General features: G+C 35.0%; 1 protein-coding gene across 3 annotated transcripts in view; it reads right to left on the bottom strand.

Annotated features, from left to right (window-relative positions):
• The window catches only part of CLGN (calmegin), a 42,553-nt gene extending 33,880 nt beyond the window's left edge, over positions 1-8,673 (bottom strand). For all 3 annotated transcript variants that reach the window (XM_044681020.1, XM_044681021.1, XM_044681019.1), the window contains exons 1-4: positions 8,527-8,673; positions 7,344-7,417; positions 4,288-4,346; positions 757-898 (exon numbers count right to left, since the gene is read on the bottom strand). In XM_044681020.1, coding sequence (XP_044536955.1) covers positions 757-898; positions 4,288-4,346; positions 7,344-7,417; positions 8,527-8,673 — 422 coding nt within the window. The remainder of the gene's footprint in view (positions 1-756; positions 899-4,287; positions 4,347-7,343; positions 7,418-8,526) is intronic.
• Positions 8,674-21,920: the final 13,247 nt, after the last annotated feature.

The raw sequence follows: 21,920 nt of genomic DNA, 5'->3' as shown, positions 1-21,920 counted from the left end.
ATGTAAACAGTTTAGAATTTGTTTGCTAGGTGTTTTCTTTTCCTGTCAAGTTCCTAAAGTCCTCAAGAGAAAATAAAATAAAATTTCTATCTATATCTGTTAAATTTAGATCAAGACACTGAAACTTTCTGTTACATTAAAGATAGTGTTATCTAAATTAGCTTTCTTTTTTTGGTAATAATTCTTTTTTTACAGTCTTTGAATCCTCATTAATAGCTGACTTATAAACAATCAGTCATCATTCAATTTGACTACTATCTTATGCACAAGAATTAAACCCAAAATAAAAGGTGAGCTCAGTATAGTCAAGAGAGCTCTGGGATTTGGAATCTGTATTTTCAAGTTGGGTATGACATTAATTTGTTGTGTGAACTTTTCACTTAACAACTAAGTTTCTTCATCTGTAAAATGGGGATGATACCATTTATAATATTTACCTCACAGGCTTGTTGGGAGGGAAACACATATCACAAGATAATTTATTTTTTAAATAGCAAATTTTATATCATAATTTTTAAATAGTAAATTTAGGTTGCATCACTTGGTTGATAAGAGTTAAACATATTTAAATGTGTAAATAATTAATGAGTCAACTATTTCATGCCTAATTCAGTTAGAACTTGACAGTAACTTTCTGTAAGGCAGGTAAGTTTGCAAAGGAAAGTTAGTGCTCTCATTTAATATTTAAGTAAATGTATAAAGTATTTCAAAATTCATAAAGTTAAAACATTCTGAGAAAGCGGTCATAAAACTTACTGAACTATCAAAGGTTTATCTGCAAAAATAAATGGTTTTGATAAAAGAGCTGATATTGCATGATGCTTTGCTTGTGATTTCAAAACTAGGCCTCTGTCACCTGGCACTCTATTTTCTTTCAAATCTTCTATTTCCCATCTTCCTAAAAAAAAAAAAGACAATGAGACAAGAATTTTTTATAGAAGAAAAACAATCAGTATATATTCTCTCTCTCTTTTTTTTTAATCATTAACTTCTGTGTATTGGCTCCTTGTTGGAAGAGTGGTAAGGGTGGGCAATAGGGGTCAAGTGACTTACCCAGGGTCACACAGCTGGGAAGTGTCTGAGGCCGGATTTGAACCTAGGACCTCCTGTCTCTAGGCCTGGCTCTCAATCCACTGAGCTACCCAGCTGCCACCAATCAGTATATATTAATAATGTTAGTTTGATTTCCGTGTTAGTCTAGAAAATTTACAAGTATCCTTTGTTAGTACAAGACAATTCACTATGTTAAAGCTGGTTTATTCAACCAAAAGTTTCTTTTATGTGGTACTCTCAAAAAATGATTGCCATGCAATGATTCTCATGGTTTTTACCTAATGATATCTGTGGGGACCTATAATATCCCAAGTGGTGAGAGGGATTAAATCATGTTCAGAATGATTTTCAGTCTTCAAGTCATATTCTGCACCATGATCATCAAGTAATCTCACTGCCTTTTAAATTGGCTTCTTCCCTTTGCTGTACCTAATTAAACATTTATTAGTTCTGGTCTATAAAGCATCTTCGTATCCTATTTTGTTTTAGCCTAACCTCTAGTTTGACCTTGATCTTTTGAGTCTTCTCTCTTCTCTTTACTCCCTAAGTATTTTTAAGTGCCTCTCTAACTGGGAGTTAGACAAAAAAGGAATAGTCTTAACAGACCAGTACTGTTTAGCTTTGGTCCATTATTTATCCAAGGATTCCAATATTCCTTCTATTAGAAACTTTATTATTGGTATTGTGATTATTCTCTTCTCTCATAAACATAGTTTAAGGGCTTTTAAGCCTATTTTTCTCTATACCAAATAGAATACCTTCTGAAAAAAAACCCAAACAAACCCTGGGTTCTTAATGTTTTCTATCCTCTCAATCAGTTATGATGACAAAGATATGGTATACTACGGAAAAGCACCTGTGAAAACTACCTTTTAATGTCTTCAGTTATGAACAATTGATGCATGCATATTCAATTCTTTTGATAGTTTTACAGAGATAAACTAGCCATAAGGTTAGTGGTTATCTTTTCAAGTACCTTTTTTGGTAAAAGCACCTCCTTTGAAACTACAGTAAGAAGTCTGAAAATAGTCTCAAGGCTTCCTATAACTTGACTTTTTTGGCTTAATCTTTCACTTTTTTCTGGCATATGAACTTGGTCACAATTTTTTTTTAAACTGAGTAATTACACAATACATTTCTTTAGTTCTCTCTCTCCCATGAGAATGTTAAATTTAATTCTACAGTGAACATTTACCCAATGGTATTCTTTCACTAAGTAACAACCCCACCTTGTGGATTTTCAGCATAATGTGGATATAGACTTAAAGCTACGCAGAGTTTATACAATTACAAGCAATAAATGGGATTTATCAATGGGAAAAAGGCATCAGACAGATACAACTTTAGAAAACTTTCAGTGGACAGAATGATATCAAACTTAGGAATAATTTTAGCCCTTGCACTAGAATATCCCCCACCCCACTATACATACTATATATAGCAAATAATAGCTACCTACTGATCAAAATATTTAACTGATCAGGAAACTTTAATCCCAGACTAATTATATAGAATTTCACAGAGCATTAATTTAGTAAAGTCCAATGGTTCTCAGTGTTATTCATAAAGACCTGGTTTATGGCTAAATTTAAAGTATTACATTTCAAAACAAACCTTCAATAATGTAATAAACAAAAATAGTATTCTATTTCCAATTATAATTTATTTTTATGGCAAGTAGAAAAAAATGGGACAGGAACATTGAATCATTTTTACCACAATCCTCAGGGAGCTGGTAATTCAAAGAGCAAATATATTAATAAAACTAGTCAAAACTGAACTTAAAATTTGATTTGATGCAATTTGAGGGTTCACTAATCTATTCCTGGAGCCACAAAAAAAGCTCATTACTAGTATTTGGATAACAAAAACATCTGAACTTCTCAAGCTCTGAAATGGGTGACAAGAAAAGGAAAAAGTAAAGGGGCTGGAAGATTTTAAGTATTTTAATAACTTTTTTTAAAAAGTTTGCCGACTAGTATTTTTGTTTTCATTTTATGCAAAGAATACTAACAGAAAAGGCTTAAGAGTCTTCCTTAATAATTTACTAAGAAATAACATAGAAGGGAAATTTTGAAGGCATCATAAGATGAAGTGTTCCCCCTACCTGCTACTAACTAATCTGTCAATGTGAAAACCAGAAGATAATCTGAAAACTGAAGATGACCCCAGTATTCTTTTTCTCTCATTTTTTGCTGAGGCACATGTCCACATGAAAACCATCAATTTTTAGTTTAAAATGACTTGTGCATTATAAACATGATGAATTTTTTAATGCACATATGTACTTTTAAAAATTGCTAAAATTCTTAAGGATAGCAAATTCAAGTCACAGAAAATTTTTTAAGTTTCTATTCTATAAGGTGTGGCACACTGATTTGTACTTAATGACAAAATGTACAGCAAATTATCATTGTCCTGATTCCTCCACCTGGTTATCTCCCAAAAGGACCCAATCCTTTGTCCTTCCTTTTTCCTCCAATACAACATTGCTACCTTAAGGTTTCTGGCTGAGATTAGCTTTATCAAGTTCTAGGTAACACCTAGCAGCTTTTTATTTTAAAAGAAGTACTGCTCAAAATACTATCAACTCAAAGGTGTTTGGCTTAAAATATGGATGTCTGGCTCTACTAATAACCCGTTAGTTATTATCAACCTCAGTGTTGGTGTTTAAAATGGGGACAGTAATACCTGAATTACCTACCTGGGAGGATTGTTGTAGAGTACTCTGTAAAGCTTAAAACGCTATGTAAATGTGAATTATAAGTCGATGACTAAGTTTTAAATTATTTGTAGCATTGGCAAGTGTCTATATACCACAACTATAAATAGTTAATACTGCTTTATTTTAAAAATAACAAGATCTATAACCCCCCTCTATAAAGTTTACCAAACACTTTTTCACCACACACCCTATGAGAGAGGTAGTATAAATACCATTGAGTGAAAATGCAGATCAGAGAGCTAAGTAACTCCACCAGGGTCATACAGCTGCAAAGGAACTGAGGCAAGGTTTGACTCCTGGTCTCTTAATTCCAAGGTCAGGCTTCATTTTACTGCCTCACTACTAACCCTTCCTGGCTAATTGTACATCATACAAGTGTATTTTTGAAAAATCTACATTTCTGCTTTAAAGATCCCTGGCAAATTCCACCAAAAACGTAATTAGGTCAAATATGTTAAACACACAACCACACAATGTAGCTTCAACATGTATATATTTAAGTAATTTACCATCATATTTAGCAATGTTCTCATCAGTGTCTTCTTTCTTTGCTTTGGATAACACCCACCTGTAAATAATTAGTTTTTTAATGAATAATACATATGTTCATCAACTTTCCACAGATAATTTAGAAAATTTAGAAAGAAGATTAAAATGAGTAAATTCCATAGAAGCTGTTTTATATACTTAAATACTATAAATTGTTTATTATTTCTAAAAGTAATTGTGGACTTAATTTGAAATGAAACCAAATAAACACATATGTAACTATTTACACTTAAAATTTTTATTTTAAAACATTTTTTAAAAAGTATTTTATTAAACTTAAAAAACATATGTCCCTAATAAGTAATTTATTTACTTTTTTCTGACTTTCCTCCCTTTATTCATTCATATCTAGGTTTTTAAGTAAATTTTTCTTTTTATATAGTTACTCATCTTTGGATAGACTGTTTCATGTTACTTGGCATGAGTTTTCCCAAATTCCTTTTTGTTCCTGATATTTATTAATAACAATATGTATGTAGCACAGTGGATATATCACTGAGCCTGGAATCAGGAAGGTCTGAATTTCGATCTAGCCTCGGATACTAACCAGGGTTATTTTGAGAATCAAATTAGACAAAAATTATAAAATGTTTAGTACAATGCCTGGCACATAGCAAGCACTATATAAATGTAAATTATAATTATTATAATATTATATAATATATTACATTGATGGTTTATTCAATTTTTTAACAATAGTTCAATTCGGCGTTTATTGAGTAACTATGTTGTGCAAGTAATTATTTTCCTGGTGCTAGAGATAAAGGCAAACTCAACAGACCTTATGGAGTGTCTACTACTATGTATAAGATAGTGTGCCAAGTGTTGAGGGGCTCAAGGAAGTATATAGATAAATTTCTTAAAAGGTAATTTAAAAAGAACACTGACTACTGGAGGTAGTAGGAAAGATTCCACAGAGGAGGCAGCTACCTCTGAACTGAGTCTTACTAGAAGGTAAGGATTCTGAAAGGCCATGATGAGGCATGGAGATAGTTTATACAAATTAAACACATAAGGGAAATGGAATGTTAAATTTAAGAATCAGTAGATTAGTTGAGTTTGGTTAAAATAAAGGGTATCTGGAGGAAAGCAATAAAAAAATAAAGCTAGAAATGTAGGCTGGAGCCAAAAAGTGGAGGGAAACCAAGGAGGAATATGGTTGGATCTGTGTCTTAGGAACATTCTTTGTTCCTAAATATAAATAGGAGAAAGAAAGAAAGGAAGGAGGAAGCCTTTATTACTATATAATTTCTCAGCAGAGAAGTAATCAGGGTATGAACTAGCATGGTGGTAGTACAAATCAAGAGAAGACAGATGAGAGGTCTAAGACATTTAGATTTCTTATTCTCAATTACAAATAATGCTGATTTTACATACATAATTTACAAGAATATAAATTTTATGTGGGTTTACCTTATATCCTGCATCTGTTGAATTAATTTTACATTTCAATTTTTTGTTGAAGCTAATGCATTTTATAAATACTCATGTAATTCTTGTCATTTTTCTTTTTATTTCTGATGGCAATTCCTCTGACTTTCTTCTCCCTCTTATAACTAATTTCTAATATTACATAAAATAAGAGCAAAAAGTGAGTGGATACCTTTATTTTTATTTTTTTAAACCCTTACCTTCCATATAAGAACCAATGCTGTGTATTGGTTCTAGAGCAGAAAAGCAATCAGGGCTAGGTAATGGGGGTTACATGACTTTCCCAGAGTCACACAGTTAGAAAGTGTTTTGAGGCCAGATTTGAACCCAGGATCTCCCATCTCTAGGCCTGGCTCTCAATCCACTGAGCCACCTAGCTGCCCCATACCTTTATTTCTGTACCTGTAATTTATTGGAAATCCTCTAATATTTGTCTGTTGTATATAAAGATGACTGAAAAATCCCTCTAGTCCTTTCTTTAAGTTGGCTAAAATATTTAAAGTAATTACTATAAATGAATCTTAAATTTTATCAAAAGTCTTTTTTCCATCTATTAAGCATTTACATAGGTGAGATCACAGATCCATTCAACATTTCATTCAACATGTATTTATTAAGTTCCAATAAAGCATAAGGCAACTTGCAAAAGATAAGACTACAAAGATAAAACAAAACAAATAGGTCCCAGCCCTCACTCAAGAAGTTAACATGGAGGTTAGGGAGAAATACTTACATAGAGAAGTAAATACAACATAATTTAAGGAAGAAGACAATACAAATAACTAGGAAAACCAGAAAAGGTTTCTAGTAGAAGATATTATGATTCAGTAGTTTTTCAGTTGTGTCTGATTCCTCATGGCCCCATTTGGGAATTTTTTGACAGATACTGCAGTGGTTTGCCAAACTCCTTCCCCAGCTCATTTCATAGGTGAGGAAATCAAGGCCAGCAGGATTAAGTGACTTGCCCAGGTGCATATACTGCTAGTAAGAATATGAGGCCCTATTTTAGGGGTCGGCAACATATGGCTCTTGAGCCATATCTGGCTCTTTTGAGGGCAATGTGGCTTTCTGCAGGAGACATAAAGACAATTTTTTTTAGGCGCTGTTAACAGGAGCTGCACTGTGAGCACTGTACGACTCTCACGAAATTACATTTTAAAAAATGTGGCATTTATGGCTCTCACGGCCAAAAAGGTTGCTGACCCCTGCCCTATTTGAACTCAGGGAGATGAGTTCAAATGAGTGCCAGGCCCAGCCCTCTATCCATTTAGAAACCTAGCTGCCTACTAGGAGGTAGCAACTGTGAGATAAGTCTGGAAGAAAGCTAAAACAGATTCAATTTATCAGTGACTATTCCCCTAAAGGGAAAAGAGAAGAAACTTTAAAAGAATTAGAGAAAGGATCATAGATTTAGTGTTATTTGAGATCCTATAGATCTAATTACATTTCACAGAAATTTGTCAGATTCTGGAAAGGTTTATACTTTTGTTAAAAGATCTGTACTGAACACAATTTTCAATGGTCTAAAATCTTTAGTTTAAAGCATCAAGTAAAAAAAAATTTTTAGTATTCACTATAAACTTACCCAGTCAATATTCCATTATCAAAGGTTTCAGTGAAATATACTTCTCCTATAGGTTGTGGTGTCTTGTATTTAACCTAAAAGACATGTTAAAACACTGGTCTAGAGCTATTCATTATAAATAAAAATGAAGCTTTTGAAAATAATTTATATTTACAAACAACTCATAGTGATAAACCTGAAGAAAACAACTTCGAGAAACAATCAACCTCTGGATCTTCCTCTATGTGAGCCCTTTGTAATTACATTTATATATTATCTTTCTTATTAATGAGACTATACTTTAGGAAAAGACTATAGCTTAATATATTGAGCAACACTATGTCTTGACTGGAAAAAATTTCCAATTCCTATAGAAGAAAGAGATTATCTTTAATAAGCTTTAGTAAGCGAGATTCTACATACTTAGAAAAATTATGATTACAACTATGAAATCAGATTCATTAGTTCACTGAAATACACCTGTTTTTTTTGTAAAAACCTTTACCGTCTATCTTAGAATCAATACTTTGCATCAGTTCTAAGGCAGAAGAGTGGTAAGGGCTAGGCAATGGGGTTAAGTGACTTGCCCAGGGTCACACGGCTGGGAAGTATCTGAGGCCAAATTTTAACCTAGGGACCTCCTGTCTCTAGGACTGGCTCTCAATCCACTGAGCTACCCAGCTGGCCCGAAATACACCTGTTTTTGCTAATTTTCCTTCTTTTTTTTTTTTAACTCTTCTTCCATCTTAGAATCAATACAGTATATTGGTTCTAAGGTAGAAGAACGGTAAGGGCTAGGCAATGGGGGTAAAGTGACTTGTCTAGGATCACAACGCTAAGAAACATCTGAGGCCAGATTTGAGCCCAGGACCTCTAGGCTCCAGGCCAGGATCTATCCACTGAACCACCTGGCTGCCCCCAGAATAAGTTCCTATTTTGATGTTTTCTTTAAAATGATAGCAATAAAACTTTCTCCAAATGACTTTATTTAAAGAAGCAAAACCTGCTAGTTACCACACACAAAAGAGAACAATTCCTATTGATAGGTTAACAATCTAGACAACCTGGTTAGAAGTATGTTGACATAAGTAAGGTCACAGAGTTGTAGACCTATAAATATGCCAGCAATTAATCACATATGAGTTAAGGTAAAAAAAGGTAATGTGTACTTTATAGTTAAAATTTCATTGCACAGTAATATTACCTCAGGGGGGACGTTATCTTCATTGGTCATAATTTCTTCTGAACTTTCTTCAAAATCCTCCATTTCAACATCTTCCTCCTGCAATTCAGCTTTTACTGAGGTAAACAGCAGAAGACTCAAACACAACCAAAAGCCTTGGAATTGCATATTGCTTATCTGTAAAATTAAGAACAAATTGCCAGTATAACTCTCATGTATAGAGCCACCTTTAAAATTTTTGCAAATAATAAGTCAATCTTCCCACCCCTTCCCTATTTTAGAGCAACATCTTAACCAAAGCATATACAAAAATACTGCATTATTATTCTATGAATAAATACAACTCTAAATATCTAAGAAAACAGGATCTGTAGTGTCATATATTCTTAAAAAACATGACACCTTCCTGTCCCCCAAAATTTAAACTACAAGACTGTAAGAAAGAACATTTGGTTGGTTCAACTGTTATAGAGTAACCTATGGCAGAAATGGGCTGAAGATGCATCATCCATGCCCTTTTTTAAGGAAATCAAATTTTACTCTGGACTCTAGAGAGCTATCTTATAATAATGCATCCCTGATAAGGCCATGTGGAGAAATTAAAAAAAAGACATCATCACCATTTGATTTTTTTTAAGTGTATGTCATTATATTCAAAATGGGTTTGCAATGTTATCCAGGTAAACCAAGACTTTTGTGAATTAAAAACATTACATATATGTGGAAGTCCATATATATATATATATATATATATATATATATATATATATATATATATAGGCCTTCCTGTGGCAAAAATGACTATATGTAGGTTAAGATGGCGGCAGAGTAAAAAGCAGCTGCTTAACCTCTCCTACCAGAAACATATAGGACTCCTCAAGAAGACATAAAAACAAATCCAGAGGAACAAAAGGACCCCACAACAGGGCACAGCATTGGAGATACATGGAATCGGGGCATTTCCATGCTATAAAAGGGTGAAACAGCTCTCACTAAAACACGAGCTGACCAACCCCCTTCCCCACCCCACACCACCTACAGTGCCAAAGCCAGTACACAAGAGTTAGAGCAAGTTTGGGGCACGCATTAAGTCCTTGGCAGCTACCTGGGGTCATCAGGGCCTGCTCCTGAGAGCAGCAAGACTTAAGACCCCAAGAGGCTAAAGAACGCACACAGACTTTGAACACAGACCCTGAGCACAGGCACGAGTGTGGGCGAGCATGCAAACGCAGACACGGATCCTGAGCGCAGGCAAGGACTCGGACCTTGAGCACAGGTGTGGACCTTGAGTGGGGACCCAGTGTAGAGGGGTGCACGGCTGTGGAAGCAGCGCCCTGAGACTGTTAAAGGAGCTTCGGGCAGAGGAACAAGCAAGGGGACCACTAGGAGGCTTGACCCTGAGAACAACTAGACCTGAGACCTCAGGAGCCTAAAGGGCACAGATAGACCCCGAGTGTGAGGATAAACCTGAGAGGCCGCAGGGCTAACAATGGCAAGCCAGAGACAAGAACCCAAAAAGGGAAAGATCATCAAGAAGAAATCTGTAACACTCAACTTTTACACAGATAAAATCCAGACAAAAGAGCAAACAGCAGAGGAGAACAACAAGTAATCATATCCAAACCTTCCCAAAATAATGAAAACTGGCCACAAGCTATTGAAGAGTTCAAATCTGAGATGATGAGAAAGATGAAAGAGATTTGGTGAGAGAAGTGGGAAATAGCTCAAAAGGAAATAAACAGGTTAGAAGACAGAAACTCCCAATTGGAGAAAGATGCACAAAAATCAAATGAAATGGTAAGCAAATTGGAAACCAAAATCTGGCAAGAAAATAATAGTTTAAAAGGCAGAATTTCACAATTGGAAAGTGAGGCAAGTAATTTGAACACCAGAAATGGCCAGATTAAAAAGGAAAACCAAAAGATTATAGCCGAAAACCAGTCCCTAAAGGCTAGAATTGAGCAATCAGAAGCTAATGATTTCTCAAGACAGCAAGAACAAATAAAACAAAGTCAAAAGACTGATAAAATAGAAGGAAACATGAAATGTCTCAATGAGAAAGTGACAGACCAAGAAAACAGGTCTAGAAGAAACAATCTGAGAATCATTGGTCTTCCTAAAAAAGCAGAAATTAATAGAAATTTGGACTCCATACTAAAAGAAATTATTCAGCAAAATTGCCCTGAAGTTCTACAACAGGAGGGCAATATAGACATTTAAAGGATCCATACATGACCCTCCACACTACACCCCAAAAAGATAACTCCCAGGAATATAATAGCCAAATTCAAGAGCTTCCAAGTAAAAGAAAAAATTTTACAAGAAGCCAGAAAGACAATTCAGATATCAAGGAGCAACAATCAGGATCTCACAGGATCTGGCAGCCTCCACACTAAAAGACTGCAAGGCTTGGAATATGATATTCAGAAACCAAGGATCACCTACCCATCAAAACTAACTATATACTTCCAGGGGAAAGTTTGGGCATTCAAACAAGATAGAAGATTTCCAAGTATTTGCACAGAAAAGACCAGGACTAAATGGAAAGTTAGATATCCAACCACAAAAATCAAGAGAAACATGAAAAGGTAAATAAGAAACAGAGGGGAAAGAAAGAAAACTCGTATTTTTTAAATTTGCCTCTTTAAGGGCTTCGATATGATCTAATTATTTGTATTCCTATGTGGAGAAATGTTATGTATAATTCTCTGTAAGGAACTCTATTCACTATTATAATATTCACTATTATAGTAATTAGAAGAATTATTAATAGGGAGAGATTGGAATACTAAATGGTCTAAGATGATATGGGGGTGGGAAAGAGGGAAGTGAATAGTAGAGGACACCAAGAAAAACTTGAATGAATAAGAAAAATAGGATATTCTATTACACAAAAGAGGGCATGGGAATGGGGGAAGGGATGAATACTATTATAAGAAGGAGAGGAAGAGAGCATTAAGAGGTAATATTTAAACCTTAGTCTCAGTGGAATTAACCCTGAGAGGGAAGAGTAGCTTTATCCATTGGGTTATAAAACTCTATCTAACCCTACTGAGAAAGTCGGAAGGGATAAACCAAAGGGAGCAGGGAAGTAAGAGAGGTCAAAAAAGGGAGGGGTGAAGAAGGGGGAGGAATTCATTAGGCCTTAAAAATAAAAAGAGGGGAATAATAAGGGAAGTAAATCAAGGGAGGGGACAAGGGTTACTGGCATAAAGCAAAACACTGGTTTAAAAGGAAATAGTGTAAGAAGAAGGAGTAGAACTAGAAGAGGATACCAAAATGTTGCCAAATACACAACTGATAATTATAACTCTGAATGTGAATGGGATGAACTCGCCCATAAAAAGGAAGCAAATAGCAGAGTGGATTAGAAACCAAAATCCTACCATATGTTGACTAAAAGAAACACATATGAGGCGGGTGGACATACACAGGTTTTTAAGGTAAAGGGCTTGAGCAAAATTCTTTGGGCCTCAAATGAGAAAAAGAAGGCAGGAGTGGCAATTATGATTTCTGACAAAGCCAAAGTAAAAATAGATATGATTAAAAAAGACAGGGAAGGTCATTACATCCTGATTAAAGGCAGTATAGATAATGAGGAAATAACATTGCTCAATATGTATGCACCAAATGGCATAGCAACCAGATTCGTAAAGGAGAAACTGGTAGATCTCAAGAAGGAAATAAATAGTAAAACCATATTAGTGGGAGATCTAAATATTTCTCTTTCGGATCTATATTAAATCAAACCACAAAAATAAATAAGAGGTAAGAGAGATGAATGAAGTCCTAGAAAAATTAGATTTAATAGATATGTGGAGAAAAAATAAATAAGAACAAAAAGGAATACACCTTCTTCTTTTCAGCTGCACATGGTACATTCACAAAGATTGACCATGGAATAGGGCATAGAAACATTGCAAACATATGCAAAAGAGTAGAAATAATAAATGTAACCTTCTCAGATCATAATGCAATAAAAATAATAATTAGTAAGTGCGTCTGGACAGACAAATCAAAAAATAATTGGAAATTAAATAATATGATTCTCCAAAATCAACTAGTCAAAGAAGAAATCATAGAAACAATCAACAATTTCATTGAAGAGAATGACAATGATGAGACATCCTACCAAACTCTGTGGGATGCAGCCAAGGCAGTACTCAGGGGGAAATTTATATCCTTGAGTGAATATATTAACAAATTAGGGAGGGCAAAGATTAATGAATTGAGCATGCAACTTAAAAAATTAGAAAGTGAGCAAATTAAAAAACCCCAGATGAAAACTAAATTGGAAATACTAAAAATCAAGGGAGAAATTAATAAAATCGAAATTAAAAGAACTATTGAATTAATAAATAAGACTAGCAGCTGGTATTTTGAAAAAACAGATAAAATAGACAAAGTACTAGTCAATCTAATAAAAAAAGGAAAGAAGAAAACCAAATTGACAGTATCAAAGATGAAAAGGGAGACCTCATCTCTAACGAAGGGGAAATTAAGGCAATCATTAAAAACTATTTTGCCCAATTATATGGTAATAAATATAGCAATCTAGGAGATATGGATGAATATTTACAAAAATATAAACTGCCTAGATTAACAGTAGAAGAAATAGAATACCTAAATAATCCCATAAAAGAAATTGAACAAGGCATCAAAGAACTCCCTAAGAAAAAAATCTCCAGGGCCTGATGGATTCACATGTGAATTCTATCAGACATTCAAAGAGCAACTAATCCCAATACTATACAATTTATTTGATATAATAAGCAAAGAAGGAGTCCTACCAAATTCCTTTTATGACACAAATATGGTACTGATTCCAAAGCCAGGGAGATCAAAAACAGAGAAAGAAAACTGCAGACTAATCTCCCTAATGAGCATAGATGCAAAAATTTTAAATAGAATACTAGCAGAGAGACTCCAGCAAGTGATCATTAGGAAAACCATCCACATAATTGACCATATCAACAAGCTAACAAACATAAAAACAAATCCAGAGGAACAAAAGGACCCCACAAGAGGGCACAGCATTGGAGGTATGTGGAATCGGGGCATTCCCATGCTATAAAGGGGTGAAACAGCTCTCACTAAAACATGAGCTGAGCAACCCATTCCCCCACCCCATACCACCTACAGTGCCAAAGCCAGTACTCGGACCTTGAGCGCAGGTGTGGACCTTGAGTGGGGACCCAGTGTAGAGGGGTGCACGGCTGTGGAAGCAGCGCCCTGAGACTGTTAAAGGAGCTTCGGGCAGAGGAACAAGCAAGGGGACCACTAGGAGGCTTGACCCTGAGAACAACTAGACCTGAGACCTCAGGAGCCTAAAGGGCACAGATAGACCCCGAGTGTGAGGATAAACCTGAGAGGCCGCAGGGCTAACAATGGCAAGCCAGAGACAAGAACCCAAAAAGGGAAAGATCATCAAGAAGAAATCTGTAACACTCAACTTTTACACAGATAAAATCCAGACAAAAGAGCAAACAGCAGAGGAGAACAACAAGTAATCATATCCAAACCTTCCCAAAATAATGAAAACTGGCCACAAGCTATTGAAGAGTTCAAATCTGAGATGATGAGAAAGATGGAAGAGATTTGGTGAGAGAAGTGGGAAATAGCTCAAAAGGAAATAAACAGGTTAGAAGACAGAAATTCCCAATTGGAGAAAGATGCCCAAAAATCAAACAAAATGGTAAGCAAATTGGAAACCAAAATCTGGCAAGAAAACAGTTTAAAAGGCAGAATTTCACAATTGGAAAGTGAGGCTCAGAAATCAAATGAACTGATAAGCAAATTGAACACCAGAAATGGCCAGATTAAAAAGGAAAACCAAAAGATTATAGCCAAAAACCAGTCCCTAAAGGCTAGAATTGAGCAATCAGAAGCTAATGATTTCTCAAGACAGCAAGAACAAATAAAACAAAGTCAAAGGACTGATAAAATAGAAGGAAACATGAAATATCTCAATGAGAAAGTGACAGACCAAGAAAACAGGTCTAGAAGAGACAATCTGAGAATCATTGGTCTTCCTGAAAAAGCACAAATTAATAGAAATTTGGACTCTATACTAAAAGAAATTATTCAGCAAAATTGCCCTGAAGTTCTACAAAAAGAGGGCAACATAGACATTGAAAGGATCCATAGATCACCCTCTACACTAGACCCAGAAAAGATAACTCCCAGGAATATAATAGCCAAATTCAAGAGCTTCCAAGTAAAAGAAAAAATTTTACAAGAAGCCAGAAAGAGACAATTCAGATATCAAGGAGCAACAATCAGGATCTCACAGGATCTGGCAACCTCCACACTAAAAGACTGCAAGGCTTAGAATATGATATTCAGAAAGGCAAGAGCCCTGGGTCTACTAAGGATCACCTACCCATCAAAACTAACCATATACTTCCAAGGGAAAGTTTGGGCATTTGACAAGATAGAGGATTTCCAAGTATTTGCACAGAAATGACCAGGACTAAATGGAAAGTTAGATATCCAACCACAAAAATCAAGAGAAACATGAAAAGATCGCAAAAATTTCTTCCAATGGGGTCTGAAGAAGGAACTGTGGAGGACCAAGAGCTGAGTCAGATAGTAAAGACACCCAAGTCATCCATTGCATCCCAGACTATCACTGTTGTCCTGATTTTTGTTTGTCATTGGTCTTTAGTAACTCTGGATGTAAGAATGAGGCTGACAATTTTGTAGAACTCTACCCTAACTAAATCTAATTCACATGCCACTCAACATATCACTTATGATGTTTTTGGTCCTCTTTGAAATGAAGAATGAGCATGAAATGGTGTAAAGTAAAATGAGCAGAACGATGAGAACAGAGTATAAAGTAACAATAATGTATGATCAACTGTGAGTGACCTAACTATTATCAACAAGGTAAGCATCTAAAACAATTCCTAGAGACTCATGTTGAAAAATAAAAGGACATCCAACACCATAGAAGGAAAAGATGGATTCTAAATGCAAATTTAAACATATCATTCTTTATTTCCTCCATGAATTGTTTCTACCATAAGCAAAATGTGTTAATTTTCACATGATGAATATGGAAATATGTGTTACATAATAATATATCTACATCCTAAAAAATAAGATCCCCTATTGACTTACAAAAAGAAATGAAAAATTCCTTTGTGATATTGATTGTATTTCCATGGTATTTGAATTTTTTCTGGCTGCTTTGATAATATTCTCCTTGATTTAGATATTATGGATGTTGGCAATAATTTTCCTGTGAGTTTTCATTTGGGGTTATTCTTTAGGAGACAATCAGTGAAGTCTTTAAATTTCTACTTTGATTTCTGGTTCTATGAAATCTAGGCAGGTTTCCATGATGACTTCTTGAAATATAATGTTTGGGTTCTTTAGAGGGATGGGGTTGAGTAGTCTAATGATTTTTAATTGTTATACCTTGATCTATTTTCCAGATCACTGGTTTTTTTTCTATGAGAGATTTCATATTTTCTTCAAATATTTTTCTATATTTTTATTTCTTCCTTTTTTGGTAAATCTTTACTTTCTATATTAGAACTGATAATAAGTATTGTACTAAGAGAGAAGAATGGTAAATGCTATGCAGTTAAGGTTAAGTGACTTGCCCAAGGTCACACAGTGAGGAAGTGTCTGAGACCAGATTTGAACTTAGGACCTCCTATTTCCAAGTCTGCTTCTCTATTCACCGAGACACACAGCTACTCCTGCTCTATTGTTTTTTATTATCTCATGAAGTCATTAGCTTGTCCTTACACAATTCTTTTTTTTAATTTCCCAATTACATGTATAATAATTTTAACATACATTTTCTGAAATTATGAGATCTAAATTTTTTCCCTCCCTTTTTTTCCTCCTTGCTCCCTGAGATGATAAGCAATTTGATTTGGGTTATACATTATTATCATGCAAAACATATTTTATGTTGATCAAGACATGAGAGAAAACTCATATAAAAACCAAAAGTTTAAAAAAGCTCAAATAAAATAAAGTGAAAAGTATTATGTGCATTCAACTTAAAAAAAAAAGAACTGGAGGAATTCCATGTGAACTGGAAGGACCTCCAGGAATTGACACAGAGCAAAAGGAGCAGATCCAGGAGAACCTTATACACAGAGAAGGATACAATGTGGCACAATCAAATGTAATGGACTTTTCTACTAGCAGCAATGCAATGATCCAGGACAATTCTGAGGGACTTATGAGAAAGAACACTATCCACACCGAGAGAAAGAACTGTGGGAGTAGAAACACAGATGAAAAACAACTGCTTGATCACATGGTTCGATGGGGAAATGATTGGGGATGTAGACTAAATGATCACTCTATTGCAAATACTAATAATATGAAAATAGGTCTTGATCAATGACACATGTAAAACCCAGTGAAATTGCTCATTGGCTACAGGAGGGGGAGGGAAAGAGAGGAGGGAAAGAACATGCATCATGTAACCGTGGAAAAATAGTCTAAATTAATTAATTAAATAAACTTAAAAAAATATAAATAATTCAACATATTAAAAATAATCTCTCTCAAATACTTTGTTTCCTTTAACTTGCTTCAGGTAACATCTTCTCTGCACAGTTTTTCTTGAATTCCTCCCTTGATCAAAGTGTTCTATTCCCTCCTCAGATTTTCTTAGATCACTTTATCTGGATATCTCCCCATTTGCATTCATCATTTCCCACTTTGTATTATACTTCTGCACATATAACAACTACCCCAGTAAAAACCAAGATCATTGAGGGCAAGGGTTATCATTTTTGTCTATAATACAGAACACAGTGCACTGGAGTCACTTAAAAAACCTACTGAATGACTTTGTTTATAATTGACATTCATTTACCAATTTATTCTAATTCTTTTTGAAACTATATTAATTTTCCACAATAATTATTGCTTTGCTGATTTAAATGATAGTAACTACAGAAATTATTTTTCATTATTCAACTTTTATAAGGTTAGGTAGCAAATAATTCAAATATGAGAACCACTACCTAAGTTCAATTTACAGAATATTTCCATCTTTATTACTGCATTATAACCAAGAAGTCTCACTTGTTGTTTTGTTAGGAGCAAATACTGCCCAGAATTCCCTGAAGTGTTCAAACTGGAGTCAGGAGGAAGAGGCAAAACAGGGTAGAATAGCAGCTGTTTACTGAAGTAAGAAGAACAAAGCTTGAGCTATACAAATACACATACAATAGGAGCTTGCTAAGAAGAGAAATGTAATTACACCTGCAACTTTCCTAAACATTTTATAAGGTAAATTTGTTTTACTCAATAAAGCAATAAATACACATATAAGTTTTTCCATACAAAGCACATCATGTTTAGAATTCTAAAAGGCCCTAAAGCAATGCAAAATCCTTTCATGACAGAGTAACAATAAAGCTTAACTTCCTTCAAATTTATTATTATAATTAGAGTCAGGGTACTTGCTAGGCCATCAACAAGAAGTATTGAAGAATTTTTATAGCTAAATCTAACAGTGGCGGCTGTCTCATGAGACTGATATGATCAGGCCTTCTGCACACCAGCTAAAAAGCAGGTGTGTTTGTCTCAGCTATGTCAGAAAAATGGAAAATGCTGACCAGTAGGCATTTGTTCATCCATTGTTCAATGCCACCACTGCTAAACAACTATAGAGTATACAGATGAATAATAATTATTATAAAAACAATAATGGCTAGCATTTATATGTTGCCTTAAAGTTTACAAACTGCTATACAATTATCACCCTGATTTCTTTTTTTTGAATCCTTACTTTCTGACTTAGAATCAATACTGTGTATTGGTTCCAAGGCAAAAGAGTGGTAAGGGCTAGGAATGAGGGTTAAGTGACTTGCCCAGAGCCAAAAACTTTTATATGGATTTTTCAAGCCCCTACACCAATGATGTGAAAGGGATGCCTATACAAGCAAAAAGAAAAAAAAACTCTCCCTCTAGGAGGGCAGGTGGCCTAGCTGTTCAAATGTATATCTTAATCCAAAGAAGAGGTATTTTCCATAGGTTTAGTTTTCCCTCATTAAAAGAGATTAGCTGGAGAATCTTACTAGCTATAACAAATGACTTTCAAACTGGGTTCTAAGGGACATCATCAACAACTTTGTTGAACATAATTTTTCCTGTTTTTATTCTCACTAGGCATTAAAAAGAATGCATTTTAGTTACCTCTATGGTTGTACCTGCCAAGGAATCTTATATTACACAGAAAAGATTATGTATTTTGGCAATTAATAAACAATAAACATGGTGCCAGCTAGGTCTAGAAACAGGGGGTCCTGGGTTCAAATCTGCCTCAGATATTTCCTAACTTTGTGACCCTGGGCAAGTCATATTATCCCAAATGCCTAGTCCTTACCACTCTAAGACAGAAGATAATGATTTAAAAAATGGACAAAAAGCACAGTAAAGTCCTGTATTTTACTTTTCAGTCAGTTGTATGATTATAAAGATATAATCCGAAGGGGATCACATGCAAAACTTGCTTGTTCTTAACTCATTTTTGTGGCTACAACCAATATAAAATATAACATTCTTATCATGAAAATTTTATAAGGATTGTCCAGCCAAGATGGCTATCTGAATGGGAAGCATACAGCCTTGCTGCATCATACCTCCTCACAACAAAACCCTGAAGTTTGTACCAGATACAATGATCAAGAATTTCAGTAAAAGAAAAAACTACAATAAGTGACTTCTTCCACCCAAGAACTGTACAAAACAGTGGACACATAAGCCATGAGAAAGGCCAGTCTCCTATGTCTAGAACACAAAGAACCCCACACCCCAAAAAAGTACCCCCCCAAATCTCCATAAACTAAGTCACCCCGGGGCAAGTTCATTTAGCAACCCCTTCCACAACAGCCACAACAAGCTACCAGACAAGGATTCACTAGCCCACCAGATCTACAGGCTTAGAAAGATATGAAACTGCACACCATGGTCCCCACTTCCTCTTTTCAGTGCTGAGGAGATCCAAACTTCAAACTGCAGAAATTTGCTGAAACCTTAATAACCAGCAGTGTGGCAGCATTCTTTTCTGCAAAGGATCTCTGCAGGGGAGTAAAGAATAGAGGAAAAGACTGGCAGGACACATCTGGATTCAACCCTACGACAGACACCATTCTTCCCTTCTGTCTGAGAGATCCAAACTCCCAATGACAGAATTCAACCCAGGATACAAGAATGCTAGCTTGGCAGTGCTCTGAACTGGGAAAGATACAGCTGGGGAGCCATTTTTCAGTCATATCTGACTCCTCATGATCCCATGAAGAATTTGGAGTTTTCTTTACCAAAGTCCTAGAGTGGTTTGCCATTTCCTTCTCCAGCTCATTTCAAAGATCAGGAGACTAAGGCAAATAGTGTTATGTGACTTTCCCAGGGTCACCCAGACAGAGGTCAGATATGAACTCAGGAAGATGAGTCTTCCTAACTCCAGGCCCCACACTGAGTTCAGGTATATATCAATAAATACCAGAAAACAAAGGAAAATACCTCAACATCTGATGAAAAAGAAGACTCTGTGGTGTTTGATAAAATGGAACCACAACATTCTATTCCTGGGAAGTTTAAATGAGAAATGAGAGAGCAGATTTTACAGATGGCAGAATAAAAAACTTGAATCTGCAATGGCAAGCTGAAACAAATGAGAGAACAATGTGTTGGAAATGCAAGTATCCAGAAATAAAAGACAATTACAGGTCTCCTAGAAGAGAATGGCAAGTCAAAAAACCTGAATGTCATAATGCAATAAAATCATCCAGAAATTCTGAACACAGAAGCTAACATTAAGTTGAAAGACTCCATAGATTACTTCTCCCTCAAAATCCCAAACAAACTAAAGTCAAGGCTGCAAATGCCAAGACACAAAGTGGTTAAATTTAATAATTCAATTGGGGGAGGGGGGAGCCAGGAGAAAGACCTTTAAATAAACAAAGGAAAGGAAATCCGAGTTATCACAAGATAACGAATCCCAATACTATACAAATTATTTGATATGATAAAGCAAAGAAGGAGTCCTACCAAATTCCTTTTATGACACAAATATGGTACTGATTCCAAAGCCAGGGAGATCAAAAACAGAGAAAGAAAACTACAGACTAATCTCTCTAATGAACATAGATGCAAAAATCTTAAATAGAATAATAGCAAAGAGACACCAGCAAGTAATTAAGAAGATCATCCACCATGATCAGGTGGGATTTATACCAGAAATGCAAGGATGGTTCAACATTAGGAAAACCATCCACATAATTGACCATATCAACAGTCTAACAAACAAAAATCACATAATTATCTCAATAGATGCTGAAAAAGCCTTTGACAAAATACAGCATCCATTCCTATTGAAAACACTGAAAATTATAGGAATAGAAGGACCTTTCCTAAAAATAATAAACAGTATATACCTAAAACCATCAACAAACATCATATGTAATGGGGATAAATTAGAAGCCTTCCCAATAAGATCAGGAGTAAAACAAGGATGCCCATTATCACCTCTATTATTCAACATAGTACTAGAAACACTAGCAGTAGCAATTAGAGAAGAAAAAGAAATTGAAGGTATCAAAATAGGCAATGAGGAGACTAAGCTATCACTCTTTGCAGATGATATGATGGTCTACTTAAAAAATCCTAGAGAATCAACTAAGAAGCTTGTAGAAATAATCAACAACTTTAGCAAAGTTGCAGGATACAAAATAAATGCACATAAATCATCAGCATTTCTATACATTTCCAACACATTAGAGCAGCAAGAGGTAGAAAGAGAAACACCATTTAAAATCACCCTAGACAATATAAAATGCTTAGGAATCTATCTACCAAGACAAACACAGCAATTATATGAAAACAACTACAAAACACTTTCCAAACAAATAAAACTGGATCTCAACAATTGGAAAGCCATTGATTGCTCATGGGTAGGACAAGCTAACATAATAAAAATGAACATTCTACCCAAATTAATTTACCTATTTAGCGCCATACCTATCAAGCTACCAAAAAACTTCTTTACTGAATTAGAAAGAACTATAACAAATTTCATTTGGAATAACAAAAGATCAAGAATATCAAGGGAAATAATGAAAAACAATGTGAAGGAAGGGAGCCCTAGCAGTAGCAGATATTAAACTATACTATAAAGCAGCAGTCATCAAAACAATATGGTACTGGCTAAGAGACAGAAGGGAGGATCAGTGGAATAGACTTGGGATTAATGACATCAGCAAGACAGTGTATGATAAACTCAAAGAGCCCAACTTTTGGGACATGAATCCACTATTTGACAAAAACTGCTGGGAAATTTGAAAAACAATATGGGAGAGATTAGGTCTAGATCAACATCTCACACCCTACACCAAGATAAATTCAGAATGGGTGAACTACTTGAATATAAAGAG

This window comes from Gracilinanus agilis, chromosome 6 (genome assembly GCF_016433145.1).
Source record: "Gracilinanus agilis isolate LMUSP501 chromosome 6, AgileGrace, whole genome shotgun sequence".
In the NCBI taxonomy this organism is placed as follows: domain Eukaryota; kingdom Metazoa; phylum Chordata; class Mammalia; order Didelphimorphia; family Didelphidae; genus Gracilinanus; species Gracilinanus agilis.
Note: the sequence above shows the minus strand (reverse complement) of the source record. Positions and strands in the feature narration are given on the sequence as shown.